An 18108-nucleotide genomic window follows, 5' to 3' on the forward strand; every position below is an offset into this window, starting at 1 on the left:
TAAAATTGTGTTTATTTAGTAAAATTCGCGATTTTTTAAAACCGGCTTTATCTTTAATAATGTTCACAACAACCTCACTCTTATCTGTTGTAATGGCATTAAAGTTTGGAAAGAGACTAAATTTGACGATTTGGACAATCCCGATAAAAAACGACTCAGTTAAAAACAATGTTAGTAGTAAAAAAGAAATTAGATGGGAGAAGCCTTTAAACGGTTTTATTAAGCTAAATTTTGATAGATCAAAAGTAGTTGGGAATAAAGTTGCTTTGGGATCTAATTGAACTCTAGTTGTAGAAACTTTCGCATTAAAAGAATACGTTTTAGCGGCTAAATCTATAGGACATTGTTGTCAGAATCGCGATTCAATCCAACGATTCTACGATTTTACGATCCAAAAATGCTTGACCGATCCTGGATCCTACGATTCTATCATAGTTATAGAATCTTAAGATCCTATTAATTTGAAAATTTCTAGAGATGGGATCATAATACGATCCTACGATTTTACGATCATACGATCCGATTCCATAATAAAAAAATAATATATATTTTTATATAATGACACCGTAAAACCCAAATTTCTTGTAAGTTGTTCATACAATGATACTAAAATAATTAATTACCAATATTTTATGAATAACTATTAATAAATAAGTGTTTTGATTTTCAATTATATGTTTTTACCAAATAAAAAATTATATTTAGTGAGTTTGTAAAATCTTGCGATTCTACGATCTGATTCTACCGATTCGATCCTACCCTTCCCATCTATCCAAAGTAGAATCCCGATCCTGACAACATTGCTATAGGAGCCTTGGAATTAATAATTAAAAGTGACAATATTTATGTTATCAACTCACTTCGTAATACTTGACAAATTTCATAGGAAATCTTAAGAATTATCAAGAATATAAAATTAGATTTTCATTTCTTTGAGAAAGTGATAGTTCAACATTGCTTCCGGGGAGCCGATAAAGTCGATGACTTTATGCCCCATGTTAGGCATTCTTGTCCAACTCTTTCGAGGTGGTTTGAAAGTCATTGGCCATAACTCACCTCCGCTCATCCGAAATGATGAAATAAGTTGGTCATATCCTAAATGATCAATCTAATTTCCTTATTTTATCTAAAAAAATAAAAAAAAAAATTAACAAAAGTATAATGTGTATGATAATAATGCCTAGTACTAGTACTAATTCCTAAAAATCTTTCATCTTTTTTTTAACAACCGTATAAAGGATATAATTACATAATGTTAGGAATCTTTAAATCCTTATTACATCCATTATGCAACATAATATGAACTATTTAACTATAACTAACACAAACACAAGAATATGCGTCGGATATTTGAACCAAGTTGGTGGCGTACGAAACACTGGGCATAAGTAGGCCTGGTAAATGGGTCATTCGGGTTCGGTTCAGGTCGGGTCACATTGGGTCAGGTTATTTACGGATCAATAACTTATCGGGTCACTTTTAGGTCGGGTCACTTTTGGATCGGGTCACTTCGGATCGGCTCATTTTGGGTCGGGTCATTCTGAGTCGTTTGAGTCATTTCGGGTTATGATTTTGCCTTAATTTAGGGGTCACTTTAGGCCGGGTCATTTTCAAGTGGGGCACTTCGGGTGATGCATTTCGGGTCATTTTCTGATCTCAGGTCAGCCTTATCGAGTCGGGTCATTGGGGTCGGATCAGCTTTGTCAAGTTTAGGCACAAGCATCTTCATTCATATCATCATGACAACTCCTAAATATCTTCGATACATATGAGTTGTGGAGTGACAAAAACAAGGTGTACTTAGAGCATGTACAATACTAAACAATGGAGAGCACCTACTATGGTCTCCATTTAAAGCAAGACCAGGCAAACAGGTCAACCGAGTTGAGTCAATTTTGGCTTTGTAGACTTCGATTCGAGTTCAAGTCGAGCCAGGTCATTTCGAGTTCGGGTCAACTATTAACAAGTTATTTATAGATAATAGCGTGCAACAATAAACATTCGTGTCGAGTTATATTGGGTCTGGTCAATTTAGATTTGGGATCGAGTTCGTGTCAAGCTCGGGTTTTAAGTTCAGGTATAGAGTCATGTATGGTCGTATGGCTCGGGTCATTTAGGCGGGGCCAATTTTGCCAAGTCTATTTTAAACCCTCTTTCATTGGGGAGCAAAATTAATTATGCACCTAATAATAAATCTATTTCACATGCTCTTCCTGCCAAATATTGGTCCTACTTTTTAAAATTTACATTATAAATATAAACTAAAAAGAGAATTGGAAAAAAATCACTCCTCTTACATTTTCACTTTTGTTGACCCACTTTATAGCATGTATAACGGGAGCTTCTGGAGGCCATGTTTTCAAGATCGAGACTTTACTTTGAATTGATGGAGTAGGTAAGATCAAAAACGTAAACTTGAAGATTGAAATATATATTTATTGATATTTATTTATAAATTATTGACGATTTATAATTTTTGTGTCATTGTATGAACATGTCTCTACAACTAACTTGATTTTACAAAGGCATTATATAAAATACTTTGTATCAGAAAGCTGGATCGTAAGATCGTATTATGATCCTACCTCTAAAAATTTCCATATGAGGATAGTAAGATTCTACATCCATGATAAAATGTTGAAATCCGTGATCGGTCAAACGTTTTTGGATTATAAAATCGTACAGTAGGATCGAATCGAAATTTTGATAACAATGGATCTTAACCTATACAAACCTGACATAACTGAAACTAATTATCTAACTGAAATTACTTTTAGTCAAATTATTAGATCAGAGCATCCTGAATTAAAACGATACGATTTTAATAAGATGAAAAATAAAAGGAGAGTTGGATGTTTACTTAAACACAAAATTTCATTATAGACGTTACATATCTGTCTATAACTAAAGAGGGGTCAAATACAATATCACATTCTTAACAGGACAAGCAACAAGCAGGGTGGTGGAGGCAAAAAAATATCACTACTTTCAAACTATTTGACCCGTTTTTAGCTATAAACAGATATATTCGTCTATAACAAGACTAGCTGTTACTTAAGGGTGTGAAATAAGAGTTGACGTTTGATGAAATTGCATTAATTTGTGGGTTGACACGGAAACACGGATGATACGAAGATGAAACAAAGAGCAAAGATGTTAGGAGTACACGACGTGTACAAGGCCTTGGTACACGGGCCAATCAGCGCTCGCCACGTGTAAAGGTGAGTCAAAGATTCTTTTTTTATTTGGAGGGAAAGTTGGAGGGAAAAATGGGAGGGATTATTTGGGTTTTGGCGGGAGTATTATTGGGAATAACCCCAAGATTAATTAACACTTATTTTAATCTAATCTCCATAATTAACAACACTTATTTTAATCTAATCTTTATAATTAACAACACTTATTTTTAATCTAATCTTTATAATTAACAACACTTATTTTTAATCTAATCTTTTTAATTGACACTTTATCTCTCTTATTATTTTCATTACTTAAATACAGTAACTTATACTAAAACAAAAAAAATACAGTGATTAAAATTTTGGAAACCTTATTTTTTAATACTCGTTGAACATCTACACCAAAAAAAAAAATACTCGTTCAACATTTGATTAAATGGCGCTTGATTTTGATCTCAATAACTTGTATGAAGAAGGTGAATGTTCACGCAAAGCGTTAGTAAACAAAAGGCAACGGTGAAGCAGAATATAATGGCGATGTTGATTTAATGAAAGAGTATGTCGAGCTGTATGGCGACGGTCCAGTGGATGATGATGACACCGTCGTTACTGCTGCTGAGAACGACAACATTGTTGAACCTGTTGTAGGTTTGGCTTACAAGTCATCTGAAGAACTCATGACTTTCGCCCATTCATACGCATATAAGAAGGGGTTTTCATGGTACATTCGCAGTAATAAACTCTTTAAAAAGTACAAGGAAGACGGTGTTTCAAAAAAAGGTTCCTTTAACTCTACAAATGCCAATATTCTTCTTCTGTAATTAAAGATTACACAAAATTAGTCAATTGAATCTCTCTCTCTAAAAAAACCCTCTCTAAAAACCTAGCCTCCATTATTATTCGGGGGCTTCCATCGATCATCCATCGATGGTAAGCCCCACAAAAGCTTTCTTAAACAACTAATTTTATGCAGATCTATCTTATTTTCAATAATAGTCTCCCTTTTGGTGAGATCTGTTGTTCCGTCCCTTCTTTCGGGGTTTTTCCATTATTTCGTGGGATTGTTATCAATATAATAAGTTTTAATCGACGGGGAGATTATCAGATTTGTTTCGTGGATGAATACATCAAGACGGCTACACTGTTTCCCTCCATCAAGAAGGATGCAAAGACATCGATTATTCATAGATTCAAGAAATTTATGATTTTGGAGAGCGCGGCCATTACCGAGATTTAGATAGTTATTTTGAATGTATTTTTTACGTTAGCAATCTTGATTTTCCTTTGTCTATTTGTTATCTTCATTGTAACCTACGCCTAGTTGATTATTAATGAGATGACAATTTCAAAAAAAAAAAAAAGGTTCCTTTAAGAATGAACCGCGGTATCATATGTATGAAAGATTAAGGCTTTGTTGTGGTCATGCTGCTAAAACCAAGGATGCCTGCAATGCTTACATTGAGTCCCGTTATTTCGACGATGAAGACGTAGTGAAGATAACGCAATGCCATTTAGAGCACAACCATGAGATGGATCCTAAGAAAAGCCGGTTATTTGTTGGGTTTAGACATATAAATGACTACTTCAAAAAGAGGATGATGATCAATGATGCTGCTGGTATTTCAATATTAAATAATTACAAGTCGTTGGTCTTGGAGGGGGGAGGTCATGAGAACCTTGGCTTTAAGTTTAGTGATAGTCGAAACGCCATCAATCAAGAACGAAGACGTAGCGTCATAGATGGCGATGCTGAAGAATTGAAGGCATATTTTGAGAAGATGAAAGAGGAGGATCCTAATTATTTCTATGCAATTGAGCTCGATGATTTTGGGACTCCAATGAATGTTTTTTGGTGTGATTCACGCTGCCGAGCTATGTTTAAATCGTATGGAGACGTTGTGTCGTACGATACAACTTTCTTGACGAATATGTAAGGCGTTATATCTCAATTTATCTGTGTTAAAATGTTATTTTGATTAATCGTATTTGTTTGTTTTGTTATGTAAGAGTAGGAGTGTTTTACCGTGCTTCAAGAATTCATAAAATTAAAATTAAAATTACCAATTTAATTGTACTATAGAAATTATTCTGATTACTGATTTTATTTGTTTGGTTATGTAAGTATAAGTTTTGTAGTATATCATTAATCTAATAGAGTAAATCATGGTGTTACAGGTATCGCATGCCTTTTTCCCCTTTCATAGGGGTGAATCAACATGGGAATTCAATTGCTTTTGCTTGTGCTTTGGTTACGCGTGATTATGAAGAAAGTTTTGAGTGGGTTTTTGCCAAGTTTTTAGAATGCATGGGTAAAGCTCCATCAGTTATATTTGAGACCGGGGAAAGAGCAATTGGTAATGCAATTAAAAAATCTTCCCAAACACTCACCACAGGCTCGCCTTTGGCACATATTGAAAAATCTTTGGTAAAAATCGGGAAAACATCCACTTTGGAACGATATCTCAAGTGACCTTAATTTAGCAGTTCACGACAGTTTGGAGGTGCATGATTTTGAGATAGCATGGAAGGAAATGGTTCGTAAATATGGTATTGAAAAATGTTCGTGGGTGACGGAGTCGTATTTGATCGTGGAGAGTTGGGTCCCCGCATATTGGCGTGGGATATTTTGTCTTTGGGATGTCGTCGACGCAGAGGAGTGTGCAACAAAACCGGTTTTTCAAAACTTATGTCAATGGGAGGACTACTTTAAGTCGGTTTCTTAAAATTGAGGAAGCCTTGAAATTGAAAGTGAAGGAGGAGACCGCGAACAATCACGATTGCACAGAGAAACCGTATAAGATTGAGTGCAACTTACTTGTTGAGCAGGTTTTCCGTAAATTGTATACTAAGAAGATATATAAGTTGGTACGTGACGAGGTAATTGGGTTAATTTATACGAACGCTGATCCGCCGAGAAGACTTGGGCATAGTGTGACATTTAACGTTGAAGATAAAAAAGTGGCGCCATTTGGCAAGTGTAAGAAATATTGGGTTGATATTGTGAAGTGTGGGGACCGCTCAAGTGCTCATGTAAGTTAGTTGAGTTCAAGGGTATCTTTGTGTCGACATATTATTAGATGCATGGTTATCGAAGATGTGAAGGTGATCCCGGAGAAGTATATACTTGATCGATGGCGAAAGGACTTGGTTAGAGAATACGAGACAATCAAAACTGGGTACTATAATCCGGAAGCCTCAGCTCGTGCGAAGAAGTCGTTGGAGGTAACTATAAGGAACCATTACATTTCCACACTAGCGCTTCGAGACGATGAAACTTATGAAACATATGATAGATTGACTTCTGAATTAATTAAGGAGTTGGAGGGGATTGTTGGTGTTGAAACTATAGACGCCTATGTCCCTGACGGTGTTTCTTCTAGGGTATGGGGTCATAGAAGGCTACAGCCTAAGGAATGCAATATTAGATATATGAAGAGGAAGGCAAAGACGGAGGGAAGGTGGTGCAGGACCTGTTGTGAGAAGAAGATCCGGGAGGGTACCAAAAGGCAATAGAACTCCCGATGCTAGAAAGAATAAGAAGGTGAGTAATAGAGTAATTATTATTCATTGTTGTACTAAATTCTTTACTCGGCTTTTTTGCATAACCCTCTAAATAACGTCATAATTTTTTGAATTGCAGAAAAAAACTAATGTTCCAAACCCATTCACCGCTAATGAGAGCAATCATTTAAATACTGCATGTAGCGAGTTTGGTGCATCGCAATCTACTCCTACAAGACAGTTTGGTGCGTCGCAATGTACCCCTACGAGGAGCCAGTTTGGTGCGTCGCAATGTACCCCTACGCGGAGCCTGTTTTGTGCGTCACAATGTACCCCTACGCAGAGCCAGTTTGATACGTCGCAATCAACTCCTACAAGGAGCGTATTAGGTGCATCGCAATTACGCTCACCTTATTCTACCCCTAGCAGAAGCACATTTGGTGCATCACAGCCTACTCCTCCTTTGCATGCGATGGACGGAGATGCTAATCGATCGATGAATGAGTCATCTTACGAATTTTACCGTTAGTCTGTTTGTCATGTAAATTACATATGAATGAAATTGCATTTTGCATAATGAAGACAATCATCTACTTAATGAAGTCTAATTATATTGACCAAGTTTAATTTCACATACCATAAGTTTAATTCCAGAAACCATGAGTTTATAATTACAAAATTACATACCAATTTAAACTTAGAGCCCTAAAAGATCAACTTAAAAGTAAATAAAGTCATGGACAATATCGCCTCTTATAATCTTCGTCGTAGAAGAGGTTCTCGATCTGTGATTGCTCTTCAATACGTTCAATGGTCGGGCTTGAGTGGAACCACCAGGTATACCATCCCCTTGTTGCCTTGCTCACGTAACGTTTCCACCAACCGCACTTTGGGTATTATATAACCCACCATCAAGTCCTCATTAGAACCCACTTCGTAAGCGGATGATCTCTCATCTGTCCCTTTGAGGATGACCTTTCCTTTTGGATACGCAATTGAATTTGGAACATTCCTAACCCTTCTAAGAAATCTTTCTTCCTCTAGTTTTGTTATTTCTGCCTCCCAAGGACAATCCGGATTTGAAACCGCTTGTCTTTTATTTGGATGTTGAAACTTCCACTTTAAAGGGTCGCACTTCCGTTTTTTTGTTCATATCCATAATTTCTTGAAAGATTTCAAGAAGATCAAACATGCATAAAGATTAACGAGATACATGATGTTACTCAAAACTCACAATCATCAATCCTTTAAACCTAAACCTCAATATATGTAGAACATGCATATTTGGGGATTACATATCATATAATCAGAATCATCAAGACATCAATATATGAAGAACAAGCATGCATCTTGGACTGACTAAGCAACAATAATCATTTAAACTTGTACAAAGTATAAATTTAGGGCAAAATTTGTATACAAAGAACAATATTCCATCAAGTACTTCATCTTCTACTGATGAAGAACAATAATTCTTTAACATATACGGTAACATACATACTTGTTAAATTATTAATAAACATATTTAAGTTTAAATGTGAGATCAAACCTACCTTGTTGATAATGATGAAGAAGTAGGCGTGATGTAGACGTTATCAGCGGTATGTCTCTTCAACTTCTCTGTGCAGTCAGTTTATATGGGGAAGTGGAAAAAAATATGAATGGGTGCCACTTTGTTGTGGGATATTAAAATAAACGATTTGTATTTTTTTTTTTTTTTTATTCAAGACAATATGAACATGATTATAGGATTATCTTTGTGTGAGAAAATTAAAAAAAAAAGAGAGATAAGATCTTAACAATATTGCGTTATTTTAATAGCTTTATGATACGGATATTATAATATTGCATTATGTGATATGATGATCTAACAACGAACGAAACCTACTTAGATAAACATAAACATTATAACATTAATATATTTTCTTATGTAAAATGATCTAAAAAGAACGAAACTTACTTAGATAAACATAAACATTATATATTAATATTTTTTGATTATTCCATAAAATAAAAAACAAACAAGACATTTCATAATTGAATATTGTCCATTTTCATGGACAATATGGTGGTTGTGGCCAACCACCACTAATTGACATTTTATACTTCTTCGTTTCATCACGGCCACCTTCGTTATGGTACCAACTGCCCCATGCTCGCAAACCAAAAGATTCACCTAGTTTCCGTATTGCATCTTGGCAGGATGTAGGATATGATAAGGTCCCTGCACGAACCAACTCTGAATGTCGGTGATGTCTTGTTGTATCCCTTGACCTTATAGTTATTTGGTGTATAGACCCTTGGTTCCCACCTCATTCTTTTGTATGGGTAAACAACTTCCATTTAGGTTTTTTAGGGTTTTTGGGTTGTGTTGATGGAATGGTTGACAGAGAAAAAAATTTATGGGGACACATATATATAGGAGATGGAGATGGTGTCTTTTCATTTTTATACTCCATATTCAATGGTCAGTTTTACGTATATTGTATAGGTTCAATGTACATACGCCGTACGGTCCGTTTACTACGTATATTGTATAGCTTCAATGTACATACTCCATATTCTCTGGTAATTAATTTGAAGATGTGTGCGAAATGGTCCGTTTACTACGTTGTCTTCACGTGGAAATGCAATTCGTTAATTTAAAGTGTATACAAACAAATTTACATAAAATTAAACAAGTCATTTTCTTAATAGACTTCCCCGATCAGTTTCTTAATGATGTAACTGCTCCCGTTATTTTGGTGACCCAATATAAATCCTAACGCTAACTTATGGCACATTTTACCGTCTTTCTCAAGTTCGCAAGTTTCCATCAGATGGATATAGTAACTTAAGAAAACGGTGCATGACGTAAGTTGCTGAATCCCCCTCAATTGCCACTCCTTTCTTCTCCTTCAGTTGCCATTTACTGCACTTGAGCGAAATCCCACCGGCCAAACTTGTTGCTTTCTCCAACGTCCTTTTCTGCAAAAACATATAGAAAATTCCATCTATTAGCGTTGTGCTATTTATGCTTTAGTAGCACATAACATATACGAAACGTTATTAGGACATTAATAACGCTTGCTTACACTGACTTCATGAACATTCGTGTTGTCAATGAATCATCGGTTGTCTTGTAAAGCGTCTCGACTTTTTACACTTGTTCACCACATACAACATCCAGAGGCCATCAACAAATACAGGTACATGGAACTAGTCAATAAACATGGAAGGTTCAGGCACAAATAAAAACAAATACGAGAGAGAGGCTGAGATAAAACCATCATGCATGCAAATTTATGAAGAAAAGGCACTTACATGGGTTGTCTCACTCAGTTTAAACCCCTTACTTACATCTTTCTTTACTAGGGTGGCCATATTCGGCATGAACTTATGATGACCTCTACCCTTCACAACCAGATCAAGCATCTCCCCTACATAAATTGAAGAAACATGTAGTTCTAAGATTGTACATTACAAAGTTAGTTGAATATGTCTCACAATTTACCATAAGTTTTGGACAAAGTATGTAGTGTTGAGTGTCAATCGGATCTTCCATAAATAAAGTATAATTGATTACCCTTGCCAAAGCCTCCATTACCTAGTAAAAAAGTTAATCAAATTCTGATTTAGTAAAAATTAAACAATTAGTTAATGTAATTTAGATGGAAACCTTTTTCAACAACCTCTACACCAATTGGTTCTTCTCCAAGAATAGCTTGACGAACACGACGAACCGACAATTCAACTTCTCCGTCATTGAAAATTGAGTCGTCTTTGCACCTAAAAAATAACAATATGGACGATATCAAAGTACACAAACTGTATTATTTTATGAAAGCAACTACAGAATCCTAAAAATTCTCATGCACTAACCCATACGCAGCTTTGGCAGGATGTAGTACTATACGGCGTAGAAGTTTGTCAACCCTTTCATTGAAATGTCTTTTGGTCCACATCTTCAACACTACAGTTATTTGTTTCCTTTTCTGTGACCTTTTTAACTCGCTTACGTCCTACCGTTGCCTGCTTTACCTTCACCTTCTTCAAATCCACATCAACACCCATTTCCTTAGTCACCGAGCACCCTTTACCTTCAAGCCACTTTGGTCTACAGTAGCGTGGACCTATTGGGTAAGGTTGGCCATAAACGACATTCCGAACAACATCAGACCTTCCAAAATGATCCTCTGAATCACCTACCCTATCAGCAGCTATTGCCTTTTGAATATCAGAGTGTTGCCATGCACCCAATCTTGGCTCATCAACTTTCCACCTAAGGCCCTTACCCTCAAAGTTCAACCTATCAAGATAAATAATCTGCAAGTACAACACGTGACAGAGACAATGCACAGTTATGGAGTGCAACTTTCAGAGAAAATTAACAACCATATCTGAAGCTATTCACATATAATGAGGAATCACTTACCATCAAGACTAATGCACAGCCTGAAATTCCATCACATGTACCTTCACCAGTATATTTCACCATCCACGTAAAATGAACTTAGACCAATTCCATTTCCAACTTTGAAACGTAATCGTAAACAACCGCTCGTAGCACTCTGGACTTGCAAAGTTGCTCTTCGTAGTACAGAGAAGGACACCTAATACATAAAAAATGAAATGCCGCAAGAAAAGTACTCTACTTTTGACCTCAGATATACATGCATTGTAGATGAAGTTGTAGGGGACACCACCATAATATTCATAGTGTTTCTTCAATTCCTTAAACTCTAGACGCCTTGAAGACGTTTCTTCAAAGTCGAAGGCGTCATCACCATATGGTAAACCAGGCACCCACCCAATCATTTCCTCATCAACTTTAACAATATAATCATCACGAATTTTCAGTTCACAGGATCTAGGGTTCCACCTACGACTCAACCATGCCAGGAAAAAACGGTCCAGCGGTATACAAAGCTTGGGCTAAATGGTTGGCCACAGCTGATAAGAAGAATGTAGCAGAGGTATGCAAAGCTTGGGCTAAATGGTTTCTTCTTGGAGACCATGAACCATCATTTATAAGAGATTACCGTCTGTCCTTACGCCGAGAGGTGAAGTTTGGTATCCTTACTATAAGAAGAGGGACTAATTTAGTCAAGGAATATTGTCTATGCTAGGGGATAAGAGACCCAGTAACAAAATATTTGTTTCATCTTGACCAAAGGCTTGCCATAATAGAGGATAGGGTTGCAAGAATTTTATCAAGGGTGGATCAAAGAGTTTACTAAATAACTTTCATGGATCCTTTTAATTTCAAGTAGATTCATAGTCTCGTTTCGATTTTAGATGGTCGAATTTGTTATGTTCCTATTTTCAATTCAGTATTAAGTCTTATCTACCAGTTCGATTTTACGTTTCAAATCCTTGCACTCTTTAATTTACCTTCAAATGTGCTAAATTAAAGTATTTAAAAATTATGCCAATTTCAATTATTTATATAATTTCAATCAAAATACAATGAATGGTACGCCAACAAGTCACCAACTTATTTTTTTATATTTAATAGAGCAATGGTGAAGCAACGGTAATTAAAAAGTAATTTTAAATTAAATTTATATTAATTTAATTTAATTTAATTAATTTCTTTGATGTCATGGTAGTAGAACAGTCACCAACTTAATTATAAATAGTGGGGAGCTAACACAAAGTAGCAATTCTAAAACATAACTATTCCTCTCTTTCTAAACTATTTCACCTTTTATATTCTCTCTAAATAAATCAACTAAAATTTTTAGAATGAGAAACCTTAATGAATTGTTAATTGAATCGTTGCTATTTTTAGAAGAACAAGTTTCCAATCTTCGTGAACTCGAGTTCAAAGCAATGAAGGTGGTTGTCGGGGCGATTGAAACTCGTAACGATTGTTATTTAAGGGGCCTTAAGGAAAGCAGAAAGGACGCGGATGATTTCATCAAATACGTGTTGGGTACGTATGAAAAATTTAACAATCTTAGAAAAGGGTTTGAAGAGGATATTGACGCTCTAAAGTTCATTATTAATAAGGATTAGGAGACCTTATTTTATTCCTGTTTGACATTTAGTTATATAATTACGTTGTACTTTTTTTTAAGTTTATCCTGGTATTATTTCTAAATTAGTTAACATTGTTGGGTTTTCTCTACTTCTACCTCTTACATTAGGTGTATCATTCATTTGATTTCTATGCAAGTGGCCATTGTTTGCAAGGTAAATGAAATTGGCAATCACCAACAGTCATAATTCATGAACCAATTTGTCAAAAATAAAAATAAAAATAAAAACGCAAGTGGCAATTTTTTTTAACTATTCAACGCACGGTTCTCCAAAGGTCATAAATTCAATTATAAATATTTGGTGGTTAACATCATTCTAAAAGAAAACAATTTAAAATAACAATAGTTATCTCTTTCTTCTCACTAAAGCTACAAAAGATTTCAAATGGCAAACCTAAGTGGTATGTCAATGGGTTTGATCGCCAATTTGGAAAAAAACATTCAAACGGTACTTGAACAAGAGTTGAGAGCGATGAAGATGATTGTTGGTACGATTGAAACTCGGAACTATTGTTATGTACAGGGCGTTAAGGAGATTGAAAAGGAAGCGGATGATCTCATACAATCCTTGTTTGTTTCTTATGGAAAATGCATCGACCTTAGGAAAGAACTTGAGGATGATCTAAAGGCTTTAAAATCCTTAAATTAGTAAGGATTAAAAGAAGTCCTTAATTAGATATTCATGTATTTAATTTCCAATTAATATCTATGCATGTTTTATTTTTATAATATTATTATGTTGTACTTTTCTTATTTAAGTTTATCTTAATATTACTTCATTTTAGTACTATCATGGTTGGGTTTTCTCTTCTACCCCTTTTATATTTTGTTCGATTTTGAATGTTAACTATGTGACGTCATTTTAATTTCGTACTTGAACCAGAGTTGATAAATAAATATCGGTTTTAAATACTCGCAATTATATTAATTACGTAAGATTTATTAAAATACAATTCATTGTACCGGAAGATTAAAGGACAAGTTGTCATTTCCTATAAACATATTAATTTTAATTCAACTTCCACTTGTTAATTTTAATTTATAATTAAAAATCCTCCTGTGTGGCATATGAAAAGACACAACCCACACTTTATTTATATATATATGATACATATATTCAGTAAATCCTAACCACATCTACTACCCAAGCCATTATCTAATTTGATTTGTCTATCAATATTTCAAACTCTAAACCTTTAAAACCTAAACTGAAAACTTCCTTCAAAATAATGGATCGGAACATTACCAAAACATTGATTACAATCGAGTACAACAAATGTTTCATAAATCGCTTAGAGGAAATCGAAAGGAAGAACAACCTATTCCTTGTTAATGTTCAGATCTCACTCAAGGTGGCCAAAGATCGTGGCTTTATGCCGGAGTTGGAGAAGATGCGGCGAGATATTGCATCCGCTACGAGACCTCAAACTAGCAAAGGAGGTGAAGATCAAAATCATGGAAGAGAATGCCTCCCTAAGAGCCTCTATTTCTCGTTTAAGTTCTATTTAATTTAGTGGGCATGCATGATGTCACTTATATTAAGTATGTAAATTTTAAATGTGGGTTTTTAATATTTTCCATTTGAATCAGTTTTATTATCATTGATTTTCTTTGGTTTCGATATAACATATGAATATCTATTAATAGTTAAAAATGTGGATTGATTTGATTATTTTGATTTGACTAAACACAACACAAAAAGAATTACAATTGATTTGATTTGATTATGTGTGTCGTGTAAGCAAAAGCAACGAAACGAGAAATCTAGCATGCATGCATGTTGATTTGACTTCAATTGACAGGATTTAAAACACATCATCACTAATAAGAAAAATAAAAAAATTTGTCTTTCTCCCCATTATAAAAGGAAAATGGCACTATTTTACATTCATCTACAAAAATAAAACTACCTTTAGATCTCATATATACTTGTAAGGAGGACTCCAAACTTGTTCACAACTCTTGTGTTACTAATTCATTCATCAAGGTATTTAACCATTCATTCCTTTAAATTAAATCGTTTGTATAGTTTACAATTTTTGCATGTATGCGACAATCAATTTAATAAGTCCTCAATCATAATTATATTTTAATTGAATATAAACGGTTTATGTGATATGAAAGGTTGTTATATTTGTTTCTTTTTACATAACGCTTTAATTTTTTTAATTAAATATAGACGGTTTTAAACATCACTAATTACAAAAATTAAAAAATTGTCTTTCTCCCCATTATAAAAGGAATATGGCAGTATTTTACATTCATCTACAAAAATAAAACTCCCTTTACAACACAAACCCTAGATCTCATATATACTTGTAAGGAGGACTCCAAACTTGTTCACAACTCTTGTTACTAATTGTTTGATCATTCATCAAGGTATTTTAACCATTCTTTCTTTTTTTTGCTCATTTCATCAAGATATTTAACCATTCTTTCTTTTAAATGAAATCGTTTGTATAAGTTTAAAACCGTAAACGATTTTTGCATGTATGTGACAATCAATTTAATAACTCGTCAATCATAACTATTTTTTGATTGAATATAAACGGTTTATGTCCATATTGGCGATGGGATATGAATGGTAGTTGTCATCCAATTTTCCTTTTACATAACGTTTTATTTTTAATTTAATTAACTAGTATGAATTTCAGATGGTTAGACAGTTCATTCCTATATTAGTACAATACACTATCAATCGCAGAATCAAACTCGCTCGGTTGCGAGAGATTGACACTCGGTTGGCGATCTAATAGACCGAGCGGAGGTGATAAGGCGGGCAATAAGTAGAGGGATGAACGACGTGCGGGAAAATATGGAAGCTCTTATACATGAAGTGAAAGCTAATCGTGAACAAGGGGTGATTGAAATCCAGAAAATTGAGTTGGAGCTTCATCAACTTGAACTTCTTGGTTTTTAGTTAGGTTAAATATGGTTTATATAGTACGTATTTTGTAAGGATTAAAAGGTTGGTTTATATTTTCCAATGGATCTATGATTATCAACTACCCATTTTCCTTTTCAAATTCTGTTATTTTTTTTTAATTACTATCTTACGTCCTTCGTTAAAAAAATACCCGTAATTTTACCAATGTGTGATGACTAATTTTAATCCAAAATAAATCCGGCACATGAGGAGAACACGGCTAAGTAAGCGAGTAACAAACGCCACAACGAGATCTTATTGCTACAAATAATTATGCAATTTAACTTGGTAGGACTAACCATTATTCACTTGGGCCATTAATATTCATTTTCCATGTTTCTATGTTAAAAACCAGACCATTAGGAATGTGGCCCCAATAGGGGAAAAGCCCAATCAAAATATAGGTCTTATATAACAATTTTGGCTCATTCTATTTATCAACTAACTTACTTGGGCCTTCGGTAACTAGACCCATTATTACTTCCTCAATTGGGCCATTTTCATCGATTACTTTTCGTCGACCCATTTACTTCCTCAATTGGGCCATTTTCATCCATTCTTTCTCGTCGACCCATTTACTTCCTCAATTGGGCCATTTTCATCCATTCATTTACTTGGGCCGTCAGTAAGTAGATGTCATTTGCAATTTGCAATTTTCAAAGTTAACACATTACAAATTAAATGTTTTTCTTTTTGCAATTGATTCATTTTAAGTTTTAAAACCTTAATAATCAAGCATAACAAACCGCGACCGAAATTATTTTTGATCGACAACGAATAATGGACAACTATCGTCAAAATACAAATTTAGATCAACAATCAATAACAAATTAAAGCTTCTTCTCTTATTTATGTAGTATTATCACAATACAAATTGATAATAATAATACAAATACAACCCATGAATAATACAATAACCGACGAGCTAACTTTTCTGATTTAGTAGCACGTAACTTCTGAGATTTCAATTTAATATTTTCCGATGTCAATTGCCGTAACCTATCCTCCAAAGAGTTGTTTAGATCAATCAACTTTGTTCATGTTCGATCAACCTCCACGCATTCATCCCATACGAAGTAACCACAATCTTGGTCTAAAGATGCATTAAAAATTAATTAGAGCAATAAACATAGATATTATACTAATTATATTATTTTGAGCTATAAACATAAATATACCTTCCATAAGGGACAACGATAAAAAAACCTTCCTTTGTTAGGTCCATTTTTCTTCACGAGTTGACGGATTAGAACCAAGTTATGATAACAATGTGAATCGCAAGAACAAGATTGATTAAAACTCATATTTGAAAGATGATGGTGGTGTCGATCGATTGAAATACGATATGAGATTTTAATAATTAAATATGATTATTAGATTTGGAAACAAAATATACTTATTTTTTTAAGGAATTATTAGATTTGGGAAAAAAAAATATCTTGATTTTTTTTATGGATTATTAGATTTGGGGAAAAAAATATCTTGATTTTTTTTTAAGTGAGAGAAACGATATATCTTGATTTTTTTAAGTGAGAGAAACGATTTTTTTTAGTTAGAGAAATGAGGTTAAAATAAATAAGAACATAAAATAAATATAAGAAACAAAAAATAATTAGTATAGAGATTAGTATAAAAAAATTAGATTAATATTGCTAATGATCTTTGGAAAGTGTAGCAATTAATAGGTTGTCTCTTTTTGAATTTGAAATTCAAAATTTTCAAATTTATCCCTCTAAAAACTCATTTGAAAAAGATTCCATATGGTCCCTACCAAACTCCACTTGGCGTGCTCTCACTGGCCTGTGTACCAAGGCCCTTGTACACCCCGTGTACTTGTAGCCTTTTCGAACAAAGAGATGGAGAGTGTCGGTATATAGTTGGTGAAGGAATTAATCAACAGAATCAGACAGACACATACAAGTGGTACGGCTATTGACTAACTGACACCAATCAATCAATTACGAATTTAAGACAAAAAGGCTAAGGGAAAGTTAGTTCAGGTATTTAATTTGACCAAGCAATCTGATTTGACTAATATTTCAGATAGTTGTTTTATGTATTGTTGTTTGGTAAAGTCATTTTAGGTATCTGAAATGACTTTTCAGGTACCTGAAATGAAAAGCTACTCCAGGTAGCTTTTTAAAATTTCAGCTAGCTTTTTAAAGTTTCAGATAGCTGAAATATTTTACTTTACATATTTACCCTTTATTTAAATTAATTTATTATAATTATTAATGTCCTTTTATGTCATTTTACAAAAAATCAGTTACCTTTTCAGTTAGTTTTACCAAATACTTTACAATTAATCAGCTACTTTATCAGTTTCCAATTTCCAGCTAGCTTTTCAGGCACCTTTTTAATTTCAGTCACCTTATCAGGGTTTAGGCACCTTTTCAGGTTTCAGATACATTTTCAGTCAGTTTTACCAAACAGAGCCTAAGTATACATATGAGTACAAATTTTTTGTACACAAATCAAT

The 18108-nt window shown here is 34.0% G+C and overlaps 1 protein-coding gene across 1 annotated transcript; it reads left to right on the plus strand.

The window, feature by feature from the left end:
• Window positions 1-4708: 4708 nt before the first annotated feature.
• On the plus strand, window positions 4709-6218 carry LOC141630040 (protein FAR1-RELATED SEQUENCE 5-like). The gene is made up of 3 exons (XM_074442928.1): window positions 4709-5031; window positions 5355-5604; window positions 5832-6218. Exons 1-3 carry the CDS (start codon window positions 4709-4711, stop codon window positions 6216-6218), a joined length of 960 nt encoding a protein of 319 aa, XP_074299029.1.
• Window positions 6219-18108: the final 11890 nt, after the last annotated feature.

The sequence above is a fragment of the Silene latifolia genome, chromosome Y (genome assembly GCF_048544455.1).
Source record: "Silene latifolia isolate original U9 population chromosome Y, ASM4854445v1, whole genome shotgun sequence".
NCBI classification, from domain to species: domain Eukaryota; kingdom Viridiplantae; phylum Streptophyta; class Magnoliopsida; order Caryophyllales; family Caryophyllaceae; genus Silene; species Silene latifolia.